We start from the raw sequence: 27,696 nt of genomic DNA on the forward strand, positions 1-27,696 counted from the left end.
ATTGAAGTTATGTAGAGTAATGGTATGGAGGGATTTTGTCATCGGTCTTACAATTGTATTCGAATAAAGATTTTTTTATGATTATTTACGTATTAATTAACAGTTGGAAGGTAGATAATGGCAATATTGAATAATAAACGTTTTGTATATTTATGGAATACAGGTATAAACTTATAAGTTTATATTCGAATGTAATGACATGTGTTTAAAAATTTCTTTCGATAAAAATAAAAATGATTTATACGTTATTTTTTTAATCTTCGTAATGTCAAATATTCTGTTTCGGTATTATGTTTCCACTCAAAAGAGTTCATTGTAATGGAGTGTTTGACAACTTTTGAAATGTTCCTGCACTTCACTGAGTCTATATATTGAAAGCTATCAGAACAATTTGACAGATCGGTGTTTATGTTTCAAAGCCCCTCCGAGTGTTTGTATCAGTTGCAACAACTCTATGTATTGAAGGGGTATTTTGGAAGCAATATAATACTTGACACCAAATCCGTTGTATTGCATCCTGCAAGTTATAATATACTTCTAAGATTGTTATGTTGCATTGTTTGTAATAATGTTTGATTGGAAACTATTCATAATCAGAATGAATTTACTTTTATTTTAATAACATTTAAAGCTCATTTACAAAAAATATATACATTCAGATTTATATTGAACATATTATTACCTTATCATCAATATTTAATGTAAACTTCAAAATACTGTAATGATCTTAATATTTCCTCGTCATTAACTGGGTAAATAACACAATTCGTGAGATCAGTAAAGTTTTTTTACACAAACTTTAAATCAACGTTTTTTTCGTTCCTAATCTAAGTAAATATTTAAAACATAGTAAAGCAGGTTGTACTATATTCTGATACTTGTATCATAATGTTTTACTATAATTTAAGTTTGTGTTGGCAAAATTCAAAATCAGGTGTACCCAAAGTATAATTCACATATAGAGTCTTTTCCTTAATACCATTAGAGTTGTAGTGCACAATTGGAACGAGAATTATCCGAAATTTTCTATTTTACGTTTGTCAAGTTTTCACTCTACAAAACTCATTTCTAATACAACAATGTTGATAATTTATCATACAACATTCTTTTACAGTCAATCTTGAAAATATTTGGTGCTTTGGTATTATACCGACCACGCCTAAATTGGGTTAGGTTACCACACCTTGGTTAGGTTATCTTTCGGTTATCTTATCCTAACCTAACTTAGCCTAGGTGTCAAATCTAACCCAATTTATGAGGTTTGGTCAATATAATACCAAAATACCAAATCATTTTTTAAGTTGGATAAAAAAGTAAGAAGGGCAAAATAGTCAGTAGCAGGTTTAAGGTTGCTTACTTAACTATTAGACGTAAAAACGTAAAACGTTAATCAATGTAAGCACTGTGGGATGAGGTGTTGTTGAATTATCCACAGCTGTGTCTGGTTTACAGAGATTAATAGTTCAGACCGCAATCCTCTATGATGAAAACACAATTTCCACCCAGCACAATCATCCAACATGTGACAGTAGGGGGTGAATAACCGGTAAATCGGGGGTTAAAACAGGGGGCCGGGGATGAATTGGGGGTTGTCAAACGTAGGCCTACAGTACTTTAGGTATCGCTGGGTAGATATTTTTTTGAGTAGAGTTTTTTTTCAATGTTGTAATTTAATTAAACTTGAGTGACAAACTACTCAATTTCTTGATTAGCATCATACGTTTTATTAAATTACCTGAAAGTACAAAAATACGTCAAATAACACTTGTAATAATATTTTTACTCTTATACGGTTTACTCGCAAGACGGCAAGATGTGTAAATACATAAACAATATATTTTAAAAGATGTCTTTTAAATATATACTATATATTTTGTAGTAACTTAAATATAAAACGTAAATAAATTAAGTTTTATTCAAAATATTTTTGTATTTTCAGGTAAACTATTAGAAAATAAAACTCAATTGTTTTCAGAGCTTGGGATGGATAAATGTAAAAATCATACTTTACTAAGTTTTATCCTCATAAAATATTTACGGCTTGAACACAATATTGTTAAAAATCTAATTCACTAATTTAGTTAACAACCTAGTTATCCTACTAATATTATAAATGAGAAAGTTTAGATGTATGGATGTGTGGATGTATGTTTGTGACAAGTGAACGCGAAAAATACTGGTTGGATTGGGCTGAAATTTGGCATGATGATAGCTAACATTCCCGATTAACATATAGGCATATTCTTATTTCAAAAATCCTTTCGGGCTCCGCCCCAGTGGCTCTGGAGTTTCCCATGTTAACCTTATGAGAAATGGAATTATTGAATCTTAACAGCTGTTTCAATTAAACAAGTTGGTTCTGTTCTATGATGTTCAATAGCATTAAAGTTACTAGGATTACCAACAGGGTGCAGCACTATTATTTCTTTTACATTTATGACAACAGCTAATTTGCAACCAAAAGGTGAGTGAGCGTAGCGAACGAACTTCAACCTGGAGGCGAGTTAGAGTAGCGAACGAGCTAACCTGAAGGCAAGTGAGCGCAGCGAACGAGCTCCAACCTAAAGGTGAGTGAGCGTAGCGAACAAACTTCAACCAGGACGTGATTGAGCCATGCGAACGAGATTATCTTGAAAATTTAAAAGTTAAACGGGGCAAAGCCCGCGGGTTACAGCTAGTATTATATAAGTGAGCCACTGAGGCCATTATTTGAAAACTGCAATTGTTGTCTTAGAGAGGCCTATGTGTTAAGCTATGTTAGAGTCTGGCCAAGTCTAGATGGTTAAATACAAGAGAGAGGATACCGAGGAGAGTCAATTTACCTCAAGAGAAACCAGGTAATGCTTTTAGCTGAGCCTGTTCGCCAAGGATAAACTCAAGAAATACTTTTATAATGGTAATATGGCTAACTCAAAAACGAAAATATGAAACCCACTTAGGTCTATAGCTATGTCGAATAGTTATCGAAAAGGGCTTTCATATAAATAATACAGTTTACAGGATAAAGCATATAATAAACTCTTGAAGAAAGTTATTATGGTATTGTTCAATTTTATTTAATTAATAAATTAATAAGCTTATTTTGATGTCACTGGAGCTTCTCGGAGTTTGCATCTGAAACTTTCTTCGAGCAATTCTTGTGATTAAGAGTAATACCAAACCTACAGTCTTAGTTCAGTCTCTCTATCTATAACTTTGACTGTTGATATCTGGTGTGCCTGATCGAATTCGATCATCAATGTAATATATTTAGTAAATATTAGCCTTTAAGTAAATATTTTATAAGAGTATAAATCTAGGCAAATGTATAAATAATGGGAAAGGTTCTTAATGTATATGTAAAGGAAAACTATGAAGGACAAAAACCAAGGAAAAGGGTAAAGAATATATATCTACGTGGAAAGTCTATGCAGCTGTAAATATTGTGAAAAGTGGTAATTTTTATTGTCATAAAATAGATTTGCATGCACATTTAAATTGCCAGTAGCCAAGACAAACTGGTTATTTTTTATTGATTCACATCCATCATTGTAAACACACGTGTAATCTTTTTAGTTTTTACTAAAATAAACTTTACAGAAGTAAAATATATAATATAATATAATTATGATATATTATTATTTATTTGTAATCATAATTTGTAATCATCAAGCATAACGGTCCTTATAAAGTTTGAAACCAAGAGAGAAAGTATTTTTATTTGAGCTAGTGTTATTCAAACACCATCACATTGTTTTCAATTAGGGTTTTAATCTTATACTGCTAAGGAAATACTATGCATAGATTACCGATTGGAATCCGTGATAAATTGAGTAGGTATTATGTGTTGATAGTGTCACCTTGACTGACACAGCAGCAATCAATACTGGAACAACACTGTTGTCCCCCTCGGATCTCTACGTGTTCAAGATGAAAATAGAACAATACCTCTATTACATTGTGGTTGGTTTTACATTCTAGAATAAATTATTTCACTTATTTAGTGTAGGTAATTTAATGGTGTATTCCAGCCAAAACGGATTCAGCAACCTAAAACAACAGTATATTGTGACCAATTTTTTGAAATTAGTGAAATATTTTTGGGAAGAGTTTACAGCATTGCCAACTTAATTAAACTGGTTGAAACAATACCAACTCTTTTATATTCATAACTGTAGAATTTACAGGGTAATCCAAATAAAAGGTACTCATCATTTCACACCAATTAAATACTGTATTATTTATAAGCTGTACAAACGTACTCTTTCTTAAAACTAAGTGGTCTAAATGTTTTCCACCATTGTTTATTCCATTCGTCTTTGCATGTTTTCAACTATTTTTGAATATTGTTGTGGTTTGTACAGCTAATAAATAATTATTCATTGCCGGGAAATGATGAGTACCTTATTTGGTCCACCATGTACAATATATAGATTCCCACAATGGAAGACAAGAATATGATTTTGTTCGTAGCATTATGAGGTATAAATATGCTTTTCCTACAGTGGCATGTATCAATGTATTGACTCAGTGAAATGAAGGAACATTTGAAAAGGTGTCAAATTGATCACATTGCCATACCTGTAAACAGGACACAAAAAGGTTTTTTTTAAGCTCTAGATCTAGAATAATCAATTTATATTCGCTTGATCAGCTGGTTTCACTGTTGACGTTTCTACACCAATCACAGCCACGGACCAGGTACGTTAAACAGGTAAACAAATAACATAACATATAACAAACAATAACATATAGCGAACATAACCTAAATGACACGTTATATACATACATTTAAAAAGTTAATCTGTGTGCTATGTGGAGTTAATTACGGTGGTAAGAAAAAGCTTACGTTTATTACGAGCACAAATAGTCATTGCCGCTCTCGTAATGCACGGCGACTCAGCTAAAGCTTCGTGAGGCAATCTACAGTACAGTTCTGGAGCTGTAATGACGTACTTTGCTCTCTTAATACACCAATGGCTACTGTAACCTAATTTTAAAGTTATATTTTCTTGTAGTAATTTTACATAAAACAAACCACATTGACGGGTTGAAACCTAATACCATTGACTTAAAATAATTTACCAGCTGCGTTTGAATAAATTTATAAATGTGTATATTAACGCGTACTGCTGTTAAATAAATCCTACATTTTTCACTGTATGTTTTAAGCAGCAGAGTTGCGAATTCAGTCATGTTGTATTTTACCACAATGCCAACTTTGTTCTTTTGTGGACAGAGAAGCAACCCATATAGCCCTGAGGGTAGGTTTAGTAACAAAGGAAAGTTCATTTTCAGTCCGCTTTTGATTCTGTCGTAGGATGAGGCCTAGGTCGTTCTGTTGCAAAACCACTTAAAAAATTTTCAAACAAATGTTGAACATATCCATCTTTGTAATCAATATTCTGGTATAGTGTAATTTTATATAATAATTTAGTATTTTTATCATTGTATTATTACCGTAAATAAACGTACCATTCACACATTAAATTACATGTATCATACAAGTAATAATGTTTACAAATTGCATTGAAATATTTAATTTTGTATTCATTTTAATATTCATTTATCATATGTTTCTCAATATTTTTTTTTACTTAATCAGAATGGAAACACATACATGTTTTTACAGTAGCAAACGAACTCGAATTTATCTATAACCATAATATAAGTGTTTACATTAACATACAAGACAATTTCCCCCAAACCATTTAGTATGTAGTGGTTTTCTTTCAAGTTGCATTTGTAAAAGCCTTGGAGTTGTAAAAACACACTTTTACTTTCTTTATTCGAGCAGTCACAAGAAAGTGAACTCTTGTGCCTTTATTACCCCTTTAAGTTGATACTTTCCCCCTAAGACTCGTTTCGTGCCGACCTTTTCTCTTGTTTTCCAAAAATATTATGTTGATAAGATTTCAGAATGTCCATGAAAAACATTTTATATAGAAAATTAGTTTAGCGAGAAAGGGGAATTAGATTAAGACTCGTATGGTGTAGGCGTTTTGTTAATCTTTAGCAAAATGTGACTTTGAACAAATCTTTACTGTTATGATGGTAAATTACTCTACCTACTTTATTAGTGTAGCACATACATACAAGGTGCAAGAGCATGATACATATCTCGGATTTCTACTGTTATTAGTTATTAGGAAATATTTCAATTACAAAATTGTAGCTGCCCTCTCCCAAATAAGTAAAAAATTATATATTTCAATAATCATTCATTTCAATTTTAAAAAATATGTGTAATTGACGTAAATATGACAAGTTATTTATAAATAATAACTATATTGAATGTTCATAAATTTTTAAACTCTATTTTCAATGATTAAAATAATATTTTATCATCTTGGGATTGGTTGACCCAGGAAACATTTAAAACACATACAAACATAATTACAGTATATAATATTGTAAGATTTCAAATGAACTAGTTTGTATTATTTAACTTATTCATTTGTATCGTAATTATTTTTCCGTCTTCATTACTTGTTATTTTATCAATTGATGGTACTATCTTAGTTTATCACTATTGTAATTGTCATAATTTCCCTCACCTTAGCATGTGATATTGATAAGACACACGCCGTGACTACGAGGGTAGATCTCCACAGCAACATGGCGCTACTCTACAGGACCTGAAACATAAATTAATACCATTTTAAGGATTGAATATTACACCAAATGCCAAACATAACAAATATTGTTTACTTAACTTTTTTAAACCCACCTCCACATCCTAGGACCTAGGATCTATCTTAGAATCTCTTATACATTACTTTAGGATAGGCGTCTAGAGGGTTTCTGCACTATCACTTATGTAAATTATAGGCAATTGGCGGGATTTGAACCTTAGGACCTGTGTGACTAAAGCCCCGAACTAAAAACTAGACCAGCTTACATCCCTGTTTACTTACTTGTCGGTTAATTATGATAAATAGTCGTACAGTATACCACCTTTTCAACCCCAATCAATAAGTGGATGTTAATTAATTATCTTATTTAGTCTTAAGTTCTCATTATGACTTTTGTATGGATGTATATCTTAGGCGTAGAGAAATATAGATGTAACATTAGATGTGATATCCGTTTAACTGTGAAGAAGTGTTAAGAAACAACTTTAGAATAACATCATCGAGTTTAGCCTAATTGTTTCGTGGAAGTGTACGATTAAAATCTCTTACTGACCTATTTAAGTGAGATAAATTCTGAACCCTTATGCCGTTTAACGTTGTGCTTTCGATCAAATACCGTCTCATTATAGTCAATAGTTTGAATAATCCCTTACAAAAAACGCAAACATTTCAAAATATAAGTGTTCCTAGTTGTCACCGCCAAAAATAAAATGAAATACAAGTCAAGTCCTTCATTGTTTCATCTTCACTAATGTAATTCCTTTCGAAAACAAATTCACGAAGCAGGAATCTACAATTTAAAAACATCTGACGGAATAAAAACAGAATTCCTCGGTGGCCGGGACCAGGGCGGCCGGGACAAACCCAAAGCTATTTACTTTAGGGAAACATAACTTGTGTTTTTGTTTCCCCAAGCTGATTGCCTCAGGCTGCACAAACAAAGACGTGAGGTTATTGGAAATATTATTGTTGGACGGAATAAAACTCAAGAGTTTTCCTACATAATAAAATTACTTTAATTCTATTCAACGCGACGAGGATAAAAGGTTATTCAAGTTTTACTGTCAAAGAAGAACATATTGTTTGCACAGTAAAGGTTACATTACTAACTAAATACATTGATTAAAACTTTAGAATGTAAAGTTGTGTAATTCTTTGTATTTGATGCATATTGGTTGGGCAATTCAATTAAAATTCAATTAAATTTTTGTTTAGAAAGATTTCTGATGGGTAATAGATTAATATGTCTGTTCTTGTCATTTACATATTTTCTATAAATATTAACTAGAAGTTAGATAGTAAAGAGATTCGATTAAAGATTTATAGACAACCAACAATGCAGCACTATATTTGCATTTGAGTTTATTTGTGAAAATATTTCAAATGAAGGGAAACGTGTTTATTGTAGTGCAAAGATTAAATAACTCTAAAAGATATATTTTCACGATCAATATTAACCAGGCCAACTCAAGGTCACGTGTGTTTGTAACCAGAAAACTTTATTTTTATATTTAAAATTTATCGGGTTTCTAAGAACAGAAATATATATCATCCTGAAAAGGAAATGAAATATGTTATAGTAATTTGGGACATCATGGTTTTGAATTTGAAAAATGTAAAAGAAAAATACATTTTTATATAGCAAAACAATAGTTTAGTCCAATTTAATTTTAGTCTTCCGTTCAATTTTAGTGAGAGAATTGTGTGTTGACTGAAAGGCACCATGTTACATGATGTTATTAGGTCATAGGTCCGAGTTTGAAAAGTTCAAAAGATTAAAATTGTCTTATATAATTTAAAAAGAGTTTACATAATATTTCACTATCTAAGGTGCATAATGCCTAAGGAACTACTACGTATGTAATAGTTACGTTACGTTACGTTAGTTACGTTACTATGGTACGTAATAAAAACATAAAAAATATGTCTAAAAACCATACCTAATAAGATAAAATTTAAAACCAAAGAAGCAAATGATTATGCTAAATTCAAAAATTGTAATGATCTTTCCAACATCCTTCCAAACTGTGTGTTTTAGAGAATTCTCTCAAGAGATAAGTTCATGAAAATGTAAAACTACATTTACCCGATCCTCACAAAGAGCTTATTGCAATTGTTGTACCTCTTGACTTTGATTCTAGAAACACACAATCAGTGAAGATTTACGTAATCGAGTTGTGATTTCTTTGTCTTAAACAATGAAAATACAGAACTAAATTGAACAACTATTTCTTGCAATTTTACTTAAAATAAATTCGGCACTCCATTCATCTTGTTTGTTTACTGAACCTTCATATGTTATCAAAATTGATTTTCATATTTTTAGAAAGAACGATATTATTTTATAAAACGAGCTCGTTATTTCCTGAAACAACCTGTTATTGCAACGTAACAATTAGTTCACTATTAAAACGCGTTGTTATTAAAAACCATCCATATATTCCAATAACTAAAATCTTTGATATAATTCGTAATTGAATGTTTATAGCCAAGACAGATTTATTTGTGGTAAATATTAGAATAATTTCAAAACCAACAAAAAGATTTATTAAAAATCCTTTTAGGTGTCCTAAGGGTATTTCATCAAACACTTATTTAACAACCAACTACATACATAAAATATAACTTTTGCAAGAGGTTTCGTATCAACAGTCTTAATATCGTCGTATTATTGCAATATTGCATTAAAATATTATTATGATTTAATGATTTAATGTTACTATGTTTATTGGGGAGCGAGCTGGCGTAGTGGTTAGAGCGCGGGAGTCCCTGAGGTCCCAGGTTCGATTCCCGCCAAGTCACCAATGGATTTTATCTAAGTGATAATGCCGCAACCCCTAGGTCTAGCCTGAAGTAATGTGAAAAACAATCCCAGGCTCGTGCCTATATTTTGTCCTAGGACAAAAAAATGTTATTGTCGTATTCAGTGCATTACTGTTAGGAAGCAATGTTATTTTTAACTTACTTTTATGATGATACTATAGGTGATTTGAGAACACGTTTGTTCCGATAATTTGTTTACCAATTTATTAAGTTTTTGAAAACTCTGACATGTACCACCGGTGGTCACTGTTACAAGCAACAAAACGGCATTTTGGAGTCTTTGTGAGTATTTTTAGTATGTATTCGTGTTTGTAGAAGCCACATAAAATGAGTCCACACGTGGCACACGAAACAAATTCAGGTACATTAATAATGAAACACCGTATTCTAAAAAATGTGTTTTTATCTATTGCAACAAAAAGTTCAACAAGTTTTAAATATAAACAATTGAACTAAAAAGTCATTTTTCTAATGAAATTATGTTTTCAAGTTCATAGAACGTACTAGTTTTCAACATTATGAAATGATAACAGGTGGTTGTGTACCACGGATGGTACATGGGTTAATTAGCATGGATATCACCTAATTTTATTACCGAAATGGTACATGTAGTGTACATTTGATGAATAATTAACTATATCTAATTATTCCTATCAACACATTTTCATTTTGGTAGTTTATAGTAAGTCTATGTTAATTTGTACACAAATTTACTTTGGACCGAAATTTAATTCGTGCGCCACCGTTGGCCACGTCGGAGCGAACGCGTTAGGCATCAGGGTTTAAACTGAATCGCTTTATTGGTATCAAATTACCAATCCTTGCACATGACACCGAGCTTCGCCTGAACCGTCAGGTGGCAAAGGTGGCCGTGAGACAGGTGCCATGCGAGGTGGTTCCGTATCATCTTACCTTGCCCCTGACACGGTAGCCCCATCTAAGGACTCATTCAGGCTTTGTTTGAACTCAGGAGGACTTTTTTATGCTCAGTACGTATTGATCATTCATAGCTGTGTACTTTGAACATTTTCAAATAAACTTTGACAACAGTTGGTTTTAAAGGGTGGTAAAATAACAAGAAAGGTTTACAGTGTTGTTAACTGGATAACTTTGTTTACTACTTCCAGTAATCCATGAAAGCAATACTTTTATTAAATACAATTTAAGTAGTCATTTAAATAACTACAAAATAGTCACAGCACCGGTTCAGGATTGTATTTTTTAATTATTCGATCTACCAAGTACATTGTACACAGCTTGTATTTAAACATATAGAAGACATGTAGTTAATGAACCGTGAGACTATAATGAAAAATCATTTAAATGGCAAACATAAAAATTAATCAGTCTTATAGCTGTTATAATTATTTAATATTTTATGTGTACATTTTTCTGTGGCAACCTAATTTTTTTAGGTAGTAGTGTTTATTTCATTATAATTTCATTTCAAAAATAAGCATAACTTTTGTAAAAAAACACATTCTAAAACCTTTGCGATTTTGTAGACTTGTAGGCTAATGAAGTCTTTCAGATCACTGACAAACATCGATTTCCATGTGAAGCAGTAGAATGCTTAAATAAAACGAAAGATTCTGTTGTTTGAACCAACCCCACCACAATGACCCATCACCAAAAGCAATGCTACAACAACCAATGCCAAACACACTGAATGTTGTATGAAGAGGCAAACCGTGGGTTTGGTGTTATACACAAATGTACAAAGTCACTCGAAACCACACTGAAGCTTATCAATAACTTGGCAAACGCTTCCATAGCAACTCCCCGCTTCACTACCACGCTACCGCCCAACATGTCCACTGACCTTAGCGATTTTTATATCATTTTACAGAAATAACATCATGTAAAATCAGAACTCATAGAAGAACATTCAACGTTTTGCAGTTATGCATTTCTTGAAGTTTACAATTATATATTTTTACATTTGTGTAAAACTAATGTTACTTAGTTGTAGTTTTTGGTTATTCGTTATTGCTGTATTTTGAAGTGGACTATGTATAAATCAAACAGACATGCCTCTCTCACGGAAGTGAACTGACATAGAGAACTTAGGCTACTACTCGCAAATCCATACGAAGCGATATGATGTAAGTATTGTACTTTTAACTACACAGTTCTAAATAATCGATAGCAATAAATTTATTTTGTATATGAGGGGAGGATTATTTTTAAATAATCAGTAATTCTTTCATGTTCTAAATGGTCTTTAACAGTTTTTTTTTGTCTAAGGTGTTGCATTTAAAAATTTGATTGAAACGTATTTTCATATTATATGTGCGTCTCTCTGAACCACAATTCATAGTAAATAAAAATGATTATAAGAGTATTTATGTAAATTGTGTTTCCAACCAAGTTTTCACAATCAATGAGTTACGGAAAAAATAACTGTTGCGTGTTTTGTATATGTATTTGGCGATTGCGTGAATTGCATTGATTCTACAGTAAAACTGCGTAATTGGAAATAACCGTCATTTATATATATAATTCTGTAAGACCAATTCTTTACCAGAAAATTGTGGACGTCTGGTAAGTCGCAGAAAAGTGGGAGAGGTCTTAAATTAAAGTCTTAAATTATTTCACTTCGCAGAGAAGGCCACAAATTGACATTTCAACGCATGTTGCCAGTTGCCACAATGGACATGCCACAACCACAAGTAAATGACGAACTAAAAGAACTGTTTTTACATGATTCGAACTTCATAAAAAACATAAGGCAATACAACAGTACAATGGCTTTTGCGTCGCTTTGCGCTACACAAAAAGAGATTCCGGGAAATGGGCCTTACTGTCTTAAAATTCTGGGACAAATTCATAGATTCTGACTTACTATCGCGAAATGAGGAGTTGCCTTCATAATAATTAAACATAATTTTAACCTTTGCATTTGGTTCTCAAAATGGAAACTATGGTCGAATTCGTAAGATTACAAAACAAATCGTCAATTTTAAACTAAAAAATATGTGCAATGTTTGGCTGTATGATTTCAGCTCTGATTCGTCGTTCTCCGGGCTCAGGCCAAACCGTGTGCACGTTTCCATTTGTTAATATGTCGTGTTATTGATTTAATCATAATTTTACAATTGTATTTCATTAACACATCAGAAGCAACTAATATACGACTCCAACGGAAGGAAAACCAAGATATAAAAAAAGAAACACTGTCAATTTAAAAGTATATTTCGAAACATATTTCGAATATTTGTCCTTTTATATATGGTTTTTTTATTGTAGTCTGAATTACGGGCTATGGCCCCTACAGGCCACTAGTTTAAAGATATTTTTGATAGTCATAAGAGTAGCTACAGTAAAGATTTTGTCAAAAAATTTGTATTTCACAAATATTTGCTAGAATGTATTTGTTCTATAAATAAAAACCTTGGGAAATACTATGATAGGCCTATGTGTAGAATAATTCTTCAAAAAAAATTTTATAAACTTATATTTATATAACTTTATAAACAGTCAAACAAATATTAAACTATGGAGACCAACAAGACATTTTTGTTTGATGAAGTCGCAGTTTTACAAAATGCCTTCAAAGTAAATCATGTGTTTTGATGTTCTCAGTATTTGAATTAAAATAATAATCAGCTTCACAAATATGAAAGAAAAACTAAAACCTTAAATTAGTTGATTACAAATGGCCAAGATTATTTAAACATTGGTTGGGGAGAGATAATTTGATTGTAGAGGTATTCGAACTGTTTGAGGCAAATAATCTCCCGATACCGTCTGAAAGGAAAGATGTAAATTGATTCTCTCAATCTCATTGTTTGATGTTAAACAATATCTCTCACGTCATAATTTAGGATTACTCGAAGTCTGTGAGCCTCCCATTTACCTTCATAAGATTGAAATTCCTAGTCTGTACTAACATTAGTTTAGGGCGTATATGTTTATTGTGATGACCATGGTCTTGGGTTTGTCGAGGTGGATGTGAAATCGAGGCCGACCGGTCTACATGTACCAATATAAAACTAATAGGTAATATTAATGATTAATATTCATTTTGAATTGCTAGGATTAATAATAAAATTTTAAAAATATTTTACGCATTCAAAAAGACATTTTGACACATACAAAGCTCCTTATCCAATTTTTTGCATACTAGGTTTTGCATGGCTTATATTATACAGGGTTAGTAAAAAGTGTGGAGACCCCCTGTTATTTTTTTAACGGCCCATACTAGAAAAACTAAACTCGGCACACCTTTACAGCATGTTATGAAGTACTTTTTGGGCATAACCGACTCTTGGTGTACATCCCCAAAATGGGGGATTTTGGGGGAAACTCAACAATTTCAAATGGAAAGCCCCATTGAGTGACCCCTCATTTTGAAGGTCTTAGTATAAGAAAACCAACAACGCAAATTAGAGGTCTATATCTCAATCCAGTAAAAAATGGCAGCCAATTGAAATTCTCTCTTGGTGTACATCCCTAAAATGGGGGATTTTGGGGGAAACTCAAAAATTTCAAATGGAAAGCCCCATTGAGTGACCCCTCATTTTGAAGGTCATAATAAAAGAAAACTAATAACGTAAACTAGAGGTCCCTATCTTAAGACAGTAAAATATGGCAGCCAATTTAATATAAAATTGCAAGTTATTTCTGATTTCTAAAGATTTCAATCAGCTTCTATTTTTTACTGGATTGAGATAGAAACCTCTAGTTTGCGTTGTTAGTTTTCTTTTACCAGGTCCTTCAAAATGAGGGGTCACTCAATGGGTCTTTGTATTTGACATTTTTGAGTTTCCCCCAATATCCCCCATTTTGGGGATGTACACCAAGTGGCGGTTATGCTCAAAAAGTACTTTATAACATGCCATAAATACGTGCCGAGTTTAGTTTTTCTAGTATGGGCCGTTAAAAAAATAACAGGGGGTCTCCACACTTTTTACTAACCCTGTATATAATAGTGCTAAGTTTTGATCGAATAAACCAAAGACCTTTGTCACTACCTAACAATACAGAGGTAAAAAAATTAGTGATATGAGGGATCAAACTAATGTCTTCTTAAATAACATTCTAGAACAGCAAAGATTCTATTTGAAAAAAGTTCATATTTTATTAACTCCTCCAATATATACATATATATGTGGGATATATTGTTAATTTGTGTACAGGGTGGTTCCCTGAAACTTCAAAAAGTCACAGATATTAGTTAAGTACATGGACTAAATTTTGGTAAATGTTTTTAAGAAAACCCCTAAACTGCAAGTGACACGTCCTTTAAATATATTTTTGTTATTTTAGGACTTTGGTAAGTTTTTTTCTAATTTTTTGGGGTTTACTACCACTTTATTTGATATATATAATTTTCAAAGATCACTTTAACTAATTTAAATATTATAATTAACATCTGGTTTCAGTGCTAAAGCGTTGATAAAATATTAAAGCTACTAATGTACCCTTCGTTACGTTAAAAGAGCAAAGTTTAAGCCAGTGTTCTGGCAACCTTTAGTGATGGAAAAGAAGGATCATCCCAAGCCCGGGGATGATTCCAAGCAATTACGTAATTATTCTGCTTCTTACCAACGAGTTTGTTTGTTATTTTATCTCAGTTGATGCGTAAACTTAACAATAATATTGTTACTTTAACCTTTTAAAGAGGATACAGTTTTGTAGATGAATTTTACTAAAATTTAAACTTTTAATCTTGATTTAATATAATATGTAATATGTGCATACATTATCTAATTGCTTCATTAATTGTTATACCTTTTTTTTAATGTTTTCCTTTCAGTTTGAAAAGTATAGGATCAGAGACAATACAGTTGCATATACAGGGTGTCCCGGAACTCTCTACCAATATTTTAGGGCATTGCTCCTGGGTAAGAAACATAACTAAATATCATATTTAAACTGTCCGGAAGTCCTTAGTTACTCACACAGCCGCCATTTTGTTTTTTTCAGTTATTAATTTTTTTCTAAAGAATGGTTAAACATACGAATTTGAAACTTTGCACAAACATTTATGACAACTAGACAATGCTACCAAAAAATTACCACGATTTTTCCAATTCATAAAACAAAATGGCGACCATTTAAATTTTTTGTAAAATCAATGGTTTTTGAGTTATTTAAGAAAGAAAATTTTAAATGGCCACCATTTTGTTTTACGAATTTGAAAAATCTTCATAATTTTTTTGTAGCTTTGTCTAGTTGGCATAAATGTTTGTGCAAAGTTTCCATTTCGTATCTTTAACCATTCTTTAGAAAAAAATTAATAACTGAAAAAAACAAAATGGCGACTGTGTGAGTAACAAAGGACTTTCAGACAATTTAAATATGATATTTAGGTACGTTTCTTACCCAGGATCAATGCCCTAAAATATTGGTAGAGAGTTCCGGGACACCCTGTATTTCAGTTACTTGGTTACACTATCATATGTGATGCAGTAAATAGTAAAATATTAGCCGAGTATATGAACGTCTTTAAACATATTCCTTATTTTCTAGAAAAAAATTCTTAAGCAAGATTATTTGAGAAGCCACAAAACGTATTCAGAAAAATGTAAAGTCAAGATATAGGACATAATGAAAATGTGCGTCCAAAAAGATTACTGTAAAATAGTCAAATTAAACCTTTTACAGTTTGATACTATTGAACAAATTTAGTCTACGTTGCTAAATATAGCTAAAGCAGTATTTATAGTATTAAGTGGCATTATATCATGTACTAAAATATATTTTACAACTTCCTTTATGTACACAAACACTTTCAATTTAACCATAAACATGCAACGCTTTACTCTCTATAGCTTTATTTCCGTTGTAAAGGTTGTAGAATCAATCTTAGTTTTTATACATCACTCAATGTACTGACAAATGGAGCTCTCAAATACGTTACAACATGTAAATTGTATTACACAAACACCTCCGTGAACGGTTCTGTCTATGAACATTGGTGGGAGTTGTGTTTACAACTTGATGTACACAAACCCACACTGTATATACACAACACTCTCTGTATACATAGCTCTGTACTCAGCTATTACATAAACACGTTACGTTAAACATATTATATACTTGGCTCTTTCTAAGGAGTGGGTAATAAATTATATTACTCCTACATGACTTTGGAGCATGATTCCCTTGATTGTCTGGGTAGCCCAAAGGTTATAGTGTTCGCTTTTAAATCTAGAGACTGCTGGTTCGATTCTAAGCTAAGTCAAAACTAAGATTCCATTTGTCATTGAATTTATGCTTTATTACAACAGTTCGACGTTCCCATTGACGAAAGAATGCCAGGGGCGTACCTCAATACGCAGAATAGAATATAATGTGTATGGATCAATAATCTACTACCTAATCAATCACCAAATACAGTACTAAAGTATTGATCATCGAATCATCGATAACATCATCCTCTTCAATTATTCTTTTTCAGTCTTTTTGTGGGACAAAACTTTAATTTTATGTTGAAGATGTGATCTCTACAACATATAATTAAGCATAATATGGAAGATAAACTTTAAAAACGAAAAGTTAATTTACTGAAATATACACTATTTCTAAACCAATAAATACTTTTTGCCAATATGTACAAATAAACTCTCAACGGTCGTTCTGAATGACTGCGTTTTGTGAAATGTAGGGAAGAGTGTTAATCAAACCTTTGAACCTCTTCTCTAATGCAAATGTTGACTTTAACATCAAAGGCTGGTCAGGTTGGACTGGTGGACGCTTCGCTTCTTCAATACGACGCCTCATTACTCTTTGGCTGACCTTTATCGACTCAACAGGGGAACGTTTGGCTTTTGTGAAATGAGTTTGACATTTGCATTATTAAACTGCAATATCTATTGATTCTGGGGGAAATTGTCTGGGTTGTAAAATCTTTAGTTTTATTTGACTTATTTAGGAAAGTAAATATGACAAATCTTGAGTGTGTTGGATAAATCTATATAGATTCTGGGGAAAGATTTTCTGGTTTGTAAAATATTTAGTTTTATTTTACTTATTTAGGAAAGTAAATAAGACAAATCTTGAGTGTGTTGGATAAATATATCTCCACAATGTTCACCATCCAACACATTTCAAATATTTTCACTGTCTTGTACATCAACTTTAAATTGTATGAGAAAACATAACGTTAATTTTTATAAGCCGGAAAATATATCTATTATGTTCTGCATTTATTTTATGTTTTTATTTATTTTTGTAATCCCTTAATTTTTTTTATAAAGTTTAATGCACTGGGATTGTACTAACTTAACTTTGTATTTTGATGTAATTTTGTAAGTGTTAATTTTATACTGCACATCATAAACGATTATTTCAACGATATATAGCACAATAACACTCAAACTGCAAGCTTTTCGACCAATAGTACTTGTACACTCCTTTTAAAACTACCTATGTATAGCACACAGTGAACATTATAAAATCTCTAAATAAGGAATTCAAAACCATCAAAGTAATCATAAAAATAAAAATAATAACCCATTGTTATATCACAAATTTATTGTTTATCTATTTAAGCTTAGATTAAATGACTGAAGCGATTGATAATTTTCATCGGTTTCTATATTTGTGCAACGACTCAAATTTTATAGTTATATAATTTCTACATGTTGGGACAAAATTATTGGAGGTTATTAGCTTGTTTAGATATGAATTTAAGACTAAAACGCTACAATAATAACTTCATATAAACATGTAGAAATGGTATAAATATAAAAATTCTGTTTTTACACAAACATACAAACCAGTGAAAATTATTAATCGCTTCATTCATGTAAATAATGCTTAAATAGATGAACAGTACATTGTTGATCGCGAGATAACCTTTATATAGAGGTTAGCTACGAGATGTTCATTGATCAACTAATGGGATATGAAGAGCAAACTGCTGACCTTTCCATTGACCTTTTAGTAATGCATAAATTGTTGAACTTAGAAGCAACTGTATAGAGAATAGAAGGTTAAGCTATTTACAGTCGTTCTTTGTGTAGAATGTAATATAAGATTTATATAAGTTGTTAAAATACATTGTAATTAATACCATTGTAATTCTGTGTCTAACTAACTTGTTTATTACTAACGTAATTTTCTTGTAGCAAAGTAGACTCTATTTTAATAAGCTATTAAGAGTGATAATATATTAATTGTTTACCTCCATTCTTTATGTAAATAAACTTTTTGTCACTGATTGTGAAGTGAAAGGTTAGACCACATAAGGCTGAGTTACGTAAACTTAATAAACAGATTGTAAATTATCTAAATTTTTAAATGTAAGTAGGAATTACTTGAAAAATGGAAACACGATTAGCATTAGTCGTGCTACCCACCTAACTTAGGAAGACCTGACTGACTAAACTATATAAATATTACTTATATTCATAGAAATGGCGACAATAAGAAGTACCGAATAGAAGTAGGAATAACTTTACTTTCATACGCCTAATCTCACCATTGTTGTTCACTGAACAAGAATGCACTTTGTGTTACGCAATAGCAATATACTATTTACTACACATTAGAGCTTAACTTTTATGTTTTATGTTAGCTTAAGTTTTCAACGATTTTAAGTTGAACAAGCAGATTTGATCAACAACCAATGTTAAAATATTTCAGTTTCGGTTTATGCATATGAATGCTAGAAACCTTTCCTAGATAAGAAGTATATGAAAAATGTTGTTTACATTGAAGTTTGTACGAACAATTCTTAAATACTGATTAAAGATCTTTTGGTACAGTGGTGAAACAAAAACTCGAACAAACCGAGAGACTTGCTACTTCCAAGTTTTTCAATACAAAAGTTATTGTATTAAAGTAATGTATATTTACATGGTCGCTGTTAGGCGAATGACGCTTCAAACTGTGAGCTAAATGAACATTGGCGTAAGCAAATTATTACCTAAGATTCATTACTTTTGCAGTTTAAACCGTTGCATCCATTAATAATTATCCTCACAATCAACGAGAAGTAAGATCGTTTTGTAGAGAGCTGAGAGTGATATTTCACTCTAAATCAGAGACTGTTTGGGAGGCTGGAAATTAGAACATTATCATCTGATTGTTTGCCCCTCTTTTACCACTTCTCCTCTCCTTCCCTTCTTTCCCCTTTCAACGCCATCTCTTCTGAAAATCGTTTTGTTTTTCTCCCTACCGCATAAACCGTTCTCATTAATTCATCCCTCTAAATTTCTTCTCCTTCGGTTTCATAATTCACATAAATGAGACATCTACTTCACTCTTTGGTGCTGTAGCATATCATTTGCATACAATTAAATTAATTAATTACTGGATTATGTATCTTAATGGAAACAGGCTACATAATTGTTGGCTATTTTAAAGTGTAAAAGGCATTGAAGATTTGTATTTTTCAGACTCTAGCTTATAAGTAGGGCTCTTCGAAAAATTATGTAAGGGAACATTTTTAAACCCATACCACACCTGATAGTAATAACTAATTACAATATTACAAGTACCTAACAATTGTTTTTAAAATAAAAATATGTTTAATCACCACAGGTATTTATAACCACATAGCCCTACGAGTTTATTCATTTATACATGCAATGTTAGTAGTCTTTGTCCTATAGTTTAAGAAGGTCGAATTAACATACCTGTAGGCCTAATTGTATAAATAGCAAACATTTCTTACACTCGTAAATGAAATCCCATACAAAAAGGCTAGCATTTTGTATGTTGCTGCTAGTATTGTGATATACTTTACATAAACAAAACTATTGCACATAGCTATGAAATATCCCGCACACGATCGAGGATTGACTTTATGCTGAGGCGTGGCTCTCTGTTTCCTGGGTTTTCTATATCTTTTTATCTCGCAATTCATCCACCGATTCTAATTAATTCAATAGTTAACTTGTATGTATCAATGACCTATGATAAACAGATACCATTGACGTAAAGGTTACATTAGCTCAAAGTAAAGCACGATTGCATACCAAAAAGAGCCACTTACGCTCCTAGTGATAAAAACCACGTTTTTCTTATATCTAGGCCTATTACTAATACAAAACGTAATGCACTTTATTTTCCTTTTTTAGGCATAGAATGTATAATTTTCAGACCGATAATGTAAAACGTCATCGAAACTGGTTAAATTAGAGAGAATTAAACCCGATCATCGCCGAAGTTGTTTACCCAATGTGGGATCGATGCCTGGTGCTTCTCGTAACAATTACTTTAACTGGTGATTGTGAAGAGGGGAGAGGTTTGGGTAAGAGAGAATGGAGGGGAAATATCTCTTTTACGATCTACAATTGCTTAATGGAGGACAAAAGCCTTCAGGTTTAAAATAACATCCCATTGTATCAACCTCATCCCTCTTGGAAATGAGTAAGTTCATTATTTACTTTTGGAAGGTTTTTTTAATATTTAAACTTGTAGGTCTATGAATTTCGTTGACTTAAAACATTTTGGCATCAGATTAACATTAACGTTTCAATTTTCTTAAGTAATTTAACAATTGTTATTGATAAATATTCATAATAAAAGAAAGATAGAATGAATAAAGAAGGCATCGCATTAGAAAAAACGGAAATTCAAAGACAAGCAAGGGAATATACGTTTTATCTTTGGATAGTATGTTAAGATAATTATGTTAACAGTAGGTTAAAAGTTAATACTCTAAACAAAATGAATCACTCCTTATGAAAGATTATTATTAAATAAACAAAAAAAACTTATATAACATGTGACTGAATAGTTAATGTTTAACATAAACTATTTGAATTTTAGAGACATTTATCAATGAAACCCATTTATTAAGGGTATGATATATTTTTGAGTCAACATTTCTTGATTTAAATTTATTTGATATTTCAATCTGTTCACAAAGCTTGGGTTAGCCAGCAAGGAAGTCAGAGTTTAGGGATTATTGTTAATATTTTGATTTCAAAAATATTTTGTATCATTTACACGCGATTAATTTATATGATATAAAGTAGATTTATAATTATTTTGTTTATATTGTACGTAGCTATTTACCACCTTAATTTATTTATTTATTCATACCAACGGTCAAACCAATACATAAATATGACAAAAACTTTATAAGACTTAAGTTAAAAATATACAATTTTTGAAGTAATTTAAGCCAACTTGAAGTAATATTCAATAAATAGATTCAATATGACAAAAAAAGATATAGACATAACAAGATATAAGACATAACAAGATATAAGATAAAGATATAGACACAACAAGATATAAGATATAAAATATAACAAGATATAAGATATAACGATATAACAAGCAACAACAGTATAATAGGAAGTAATATAACAAAATATAATAAATAAAAATATAAATATAAAATTCAACGATAAAGCATAACACGGACTAGAACAACAAAACAATATTGTGAGGAACGCATGCTGCTAACGAGTTTTTTCTTGAATGTTTCATTGTTCATGCTGAACAAATCCAATTGACCGGGTAGGTTGTTTGCCAGACAACAATTGATATTAATTAATATGATATTAATTGATATGATTCATCCTGGGGGTGTCTCAAATCTAAATTGATCATCAATATGTTTAAAGAATTAACCAACGATTACTTGCTAATTTCAGCTAACACATGTAAATTAATCTAGGTCCAAAAACTAGCCTATATATAGAATTTACAAATTTCCATTTTCCCGACATAAATATATCCGAGTAGGAGGAACAGACGAGCTTGGGGGAGAAGATGTAACCGAACCTCACCCCTCCAATGTAAACATAACCAGAGAGCAATCAGCGTGATTGCGTCAGACCAACAAAGCTACCCCTTTGTCGGGGTGAAATAAAACGAAAGAATGGAAAAACAAATTTGAATATTTGTTTTGTGAGCAATTGGACATGTTTAGCTTTTTGTTGTTTCTATGAAGGTAGGAAAAAGCTTGATGAATTAAATGTTGCACGAATAAACCAAAGATTTCCATTGTATAACTAAACGTTTTATTAAATTAATATTTTTTATTTGCTATTTTACCCAACTCGTATTTTATTATAATTATATTTAGTTTGCATTAAAATCAGCTTAAAACCTATTTACTGTACTACAAGGATTACTGTTACCTAGATTGTAAAAATACTGAATAAAGTACGTCTCTAATGTTTTTTTTTTAGGGAAGGTACTCACAATAATGTTTGCGCATTGCTTGTTTAAAGATCTCTACGTAACAAAACATTGCTGGTCTCTTAATTATTTCATGTTGGCTTTTGAAATTATGTCAAAACAACATTTGTTTGTTTTCCACTGTAGGAAACACACACAATTACTTGTTATGAAAGTACAGTTTAGACTGGGCTTCCAAGTGCAAATTACGCAACCAGAAATGTATTATTAGGGTGTTAAAAAAATCTTTCTTATACCTATATGTCTATAAAAATATTGCTGATAAGTATACAGGCATTAATTTATATTTTTAGCTACAACAGAATTTCTTTAATTAAACAAAATACAGCTCTTTGTAGTTGCAACACTGAATTAGTTTCAGGGAATTTGATATTATTCAAAATTTCCTATTAAGAAAGCGATCATCCATGTTAGTTTGGGACGCCATTTACATTTATTAGGAGTTATCTATTTACCTGTGTCAATTGATGATATTTGTCAACTAACGCGCTGTTTAGTTTATATTATACCAGGCATAAACGGTCAAAAATAGACCTAGGATAGGAATAATGTAGCGTAAATGCCCAAATGAAACGATGGGAATAATGAATCGCAGTAGTGCCAATATTGTGTTTTCAAGGCGAACCGTTTAATCAATTCATCTTTATTACATTCATTCTAATAAACATTATTAGCTGTGTATGTTTTTAATTAACTCATACAAATCTAAATATTTATATTTTAGCGGATTTCCTATATTCAACAATTTTCTTTATTTCATACAAAGCTACCAACATTTCACTGAATAAACACACCTCGATATCTTCCCCGTAGCAGCAAACCTGAGTACTCACTAAAATGAATGTTATTTAAATAGGTGATAAACCTGAAAAATTTTATAGAATATTATAGTATAAATCAAGCAGGGTAAATGGAAATTCACATAGTCTGCAGGTTTGCTGCAGTGAAGGTATTTCATATATTGCCTAGTTTTAACAAACAAATAAAATATAACTTAACCTTTTATTCCGACAACAATGATTTTAGAAACCAATCAAGAGCTATGTGTTTTTTTGCAATTAAACCATTGTAAAGTTCACAAGAATAATGAAATATTTTTAAATATGAAAATTATTATCATACATCTCAAGTTGAAAGACAAATTCAGAGGCAAACGTCACTGGCAAACCACAGTAATTCATCTTGCCAATGTAAACGAAACCAGTGAATAATTTCAATGATTAAATTGGAAGGGTGCTTTGTTGGGACTAATTAAGTTGAAGAAGAGAAAAGACAGTATTAATGGAATATTTTAGGGAGCTTTTAGTGTTGGTCTTCTTTTTAAAACCATTATCCATGTATGAAAAAAACTAAACAATATTATGTTTAACTTCCACATTTAAAATAACAGTTTTATCGTTGCAAAGGTAATTTTAATTAGGATTTTTTTTATTTGAATTTTTTTTATTTGTGAAATTAGTTAAAATCTAAGCTCTAACACTAATCTCTAACATACAGTATTTTTCTTTACCTATTTTCGAAATATCCAGTGCTAAATGTTTTACTATAGGACCTAAGAATCTAATGATGTACATAATCGTAGTTTATGCAAAGATCCCTTAAAGATGGTGTTAACCACACGAGTACAAATTTAAGGCTTGGCGAGTGCCTTAAAAAATCTGTGGGTGTCGTTAAGAATATATACATGAGTTTCGTACACTGTTTTACCTACGCCAGTTTTTTACTATCAATCACTACTCATAACTAATGGTTATGTTTTCGTTTACAACCTCTCAGTACCACTGACAGTGCACGAATCATTGTACCAACACTAATTGTATCACAACAATTAAATTTGTCTGAACAGCTGATTAGTTGATGTTTAAAGCATACAATTTTACTTCTTCTCTCTCAATCCTTGAACCTCATTGGTCTGTTACCCGTGTTTTGAAGTAAAACAACAATGATGTTAAGTAAGTAAACGATAGTGTTAGGTGAATCTTTTCAATTCTAAGAACTGAACTTAAACATTTACTTTAAAGAACGGCCATAGGTGAAATATTTTAAAGATTTTTTATTGTAGTTTTAAGCTACTAAACGAAAAAGAAAATGAAAATCCAATATCATTGTTGAGGCCGTCTTCCCCAGGTAATTGCCTTGTAATAAACAATGTTTTTGTAAACCACAATCTTTTGTAAGACACAATCAGGAGCACAAAGAACATCTGGCCACAGGAAATCTGTTTTAATAAAAATTCTGAAAACAAAATAATGAGAATCCATGATTACATTTTACCTCTTACTACTATTAACCAACGAAAAGGTGTATTGAGTAATGAGTAACTCTCCCAAATATTCAATATACTCTTACTTATTAAAGTTTTTTGGCTATTATTTTCATATCACTATACAGGGTGTCCCGGAACTCTCTACCAATATTTTAGAGCATTGTTCCTGAATAAGAAACATTATCTAAAAATCATTTTTAAATTGTCCGGAAGTCCTTAGTAACAAACACAGCCACCATTTTCTTTTATTCGCCTATTATTTTTTTCAAAGAAATTTTTAAGCGTACGAAATTAAAACTTTGCACAAACATTTATGACAATAAATCAGACAAAGCTACAAATTAATTATGACGATTTTACAAATTCAAATATGGCAGCTCAAGTATGCCTCGGCATACACTGCAACTAACCTCTAACGGTCCAGTGGTTCTCGACCATATTTAAAGTGCTCGATAACTCGATAAATCTTGCACTTTATCATTTTGGTCATGGTCATGCAATGACCCACTTTCACTCGCGTTTTGAGCGTGTTTGAGCACTTCTCTACACTACAACAAATAATTATTTTTAAACTCAAAATAGACATTGAAATATTTCTTTACAAAATTAAGAAAATTTCATAACTAACAGCATTTTCTAGATTGGGCCTTTTATTTCATGTTTAAATTTACTTTGATTGTACATTTTTGGCTGAAGCAAATTAATGAAACTTCGTTTGATTGTTTTTATAGGCAAAATCCCCCAAAAATAATAAACATTTCTTTTGCATAGGAAACATTCTTTTAGTATAGTAAATAATATAATATTAACTTTTTGCAGGTGATAAACATATTACGGAAACAGATGATTTCAAAGTAGTGTAGCGAAATAGTATATTTCGTACCTAGGGCCGAAAATGAGGTTTTGCCGGCTCGAGATAGTTTTTAAGTTCGAGACGAAGTCGAGAACTTAAATCGATCGAGAGCCGCAAAACCATTTCGGTCCGTGGTACGAACGCTATTTTTCACCACACTATACCCTATTACCACTATTCACCACAATAATAATGCACACTGATAGTCAACACAACTACAACTTTAAGGTTATGTGAAGAAATAATTTGAGGAATCAGCAAAAATAAAAATATATAGTTGCTAGGCAACGGTGACAATAACACAATTCTATTGAAATGCTATGGATTTTGATTATGTATTTAAAATGCATTCATGTTTTAAGTAAGTAAGCGGACAGCTGATTTTGCGGCCCCGGCCTGTAAAAACCTGCTCGGTCCCCAAATTATGGACAGCTGGCATCGCCAGCAAAACGTAACTTTCGGCCACCAATTAACGTATGTAATACAGCCAAAAACATGATAGTGTGGTGAAAACAAATTTAAATCCTTTACGTAGCTAGATGTGTCTAAAAGTAATAATCATAAGAAATCATGAAATAAACTTTGTTATAGAAACATATTTCTGGCGTTTCAGTTTTTTATTGACCTATTTCACCTTTTTAAAGGTACCCTCTCAACTATTAAGGTCCTTATTGACTTAACCGATAGTAAAACAACACAGTGATTTGTATCAGTAATACTTAAAGTAAATACCCAACTATACTCTATTAAAGTATGGAGGTGATTTATGTCTGGTTTTTCTAACTAGCTCATTACCGTAGCATATAATGTCTAAGCTTAACCACTTAGGCCATATTTCAAGAGGCATTGCGTCAGGTGCTCCCTTGAGATTGGCCCTAATTAGGAGCCTATTATACCCCCATCCAAGACACTGCCTTATTACGTACATGAATACATTTGCTCCTTCGCTTGGCAGCAGAAATGGGGTGGACTTGTCAACGGCTTTAAATGTAAATTTCAACATCAAAGATGCGGGTTGCACAACTGAGGTTGAAAGAGAATATATTTTAATTTTTATCTGGTTTGCTCATGGCATAATTAACGATTTTACAAAGAAAATTTTAATATAACTCGGGAAAGTATGGAATATGTAGATGTTTTGCTACTTAAGACTTTATAACGTAAATTGTGTGAGCTTTTTCTTTTAAAATACATTATATTTTTCTTGGGATTAAATTTAATATTATTCAATAATATTAAAATAATATTGTATAATAATATTCTATAAAATAATATTTAAATTAGGTACAACATAAGGTGAAACAAATGTTAAGGGGAAATTTTATATCTGGGGAATCATTTTTGTAGAATGATTTAAAAAATGTTTAGTAGTTTACAAAATTTTATGACAGGAAATAACGTTTACTGTCTGTATGTCACCTATGCTTTACTAGACTTTTCATCTGATTGCTTTATTTTTTTATGTTCCACATATTCTTGGGAGGATTTCCTTGTAAATCCTGTTTCGGTACTTTTTTTGTGTTTTTTTTTGTCCTGGGACGCTAGGCACGAGCCTGGGATTGTTTTTCACATTACTTCAGGCTAGACCTAGGGGTTGCGGCATTATCACTTGGATAAAATCCATTGGTGACTTGGCGGGGATCGAACCCGGGACCTCAGGGACTGAAGTCCCGCGCTGTAACCACTACGCCAGCTCGCTCCCCTCCTGTTTCGGTACTAAGCTCAGTCATCTTTTTAATGGCTTTCTAAGGCCAAGATAATCGTACTACTCCTAGGATAATAACAGTATCGATTGGTTTACATAAATCCTGCAAGATAAAATAAATGAATTTTTACCCTACACTGCCACGCGCGTCTGATTGAAAAATTAAATAGAATTCGTTGTAAGACATTTGACCGTTTGATAATGAAGTAGATGTCCCATCTATATGTACCAGCTTCACCAATATTTGACTACAAATAAGCGAATTTACATTTGAATGAAACGAGTTTCAATTAATCTATTTAAATAATATTAGGTTCAA

General features: G+C 31.5%; 1 protein-coding gene across 1 annotated transcript in view; it reads right to left on the reverse strand.

Moving 5' to 3' along the window:
• The window catches only part of LOC128989102 (follistatin-related protein 5-like), a 61,582-nt gene that overhangs the window by 26,503 nt on the left and 7,383 nt on the right, over nucleotides 1–27,696 (reverse strand). Inside the window, exon 2 of the mRNA XM_054410963.1 lies at nucleotides 6,537–6,617. Coding sequence (XP_054266938.1) covers nucleotides 6,537–6,599 — 63 coding nt within the window. The 5' untranslated portion in view covers nucleotides 6,600–6,617. The remainder of the gene's footprint in view (nucleotides 1–6,536; nucleotides 6,618–27,696) is intronic.

The sequence above is a fragment of the Macrosteles quadrilineatus genome, unplaced genomic scaffold (assembly GCF_028750875.1).
Source record: "Macrosteles quadrilineatus isolate MER2022 unplaced genomic scaffold, UCM_ALF_1.0 Scaffold_3__2_contigs__length_128488019, whole genome shotgun sequence".
In the NCBI taxonomy this organism is placed as follows: Eukaryota; Metazoa; Arthropoda; class Insecta; order Hemiptera; family Cicadellidae; genus Macrosteles; species Macrosteles quadrilineatus.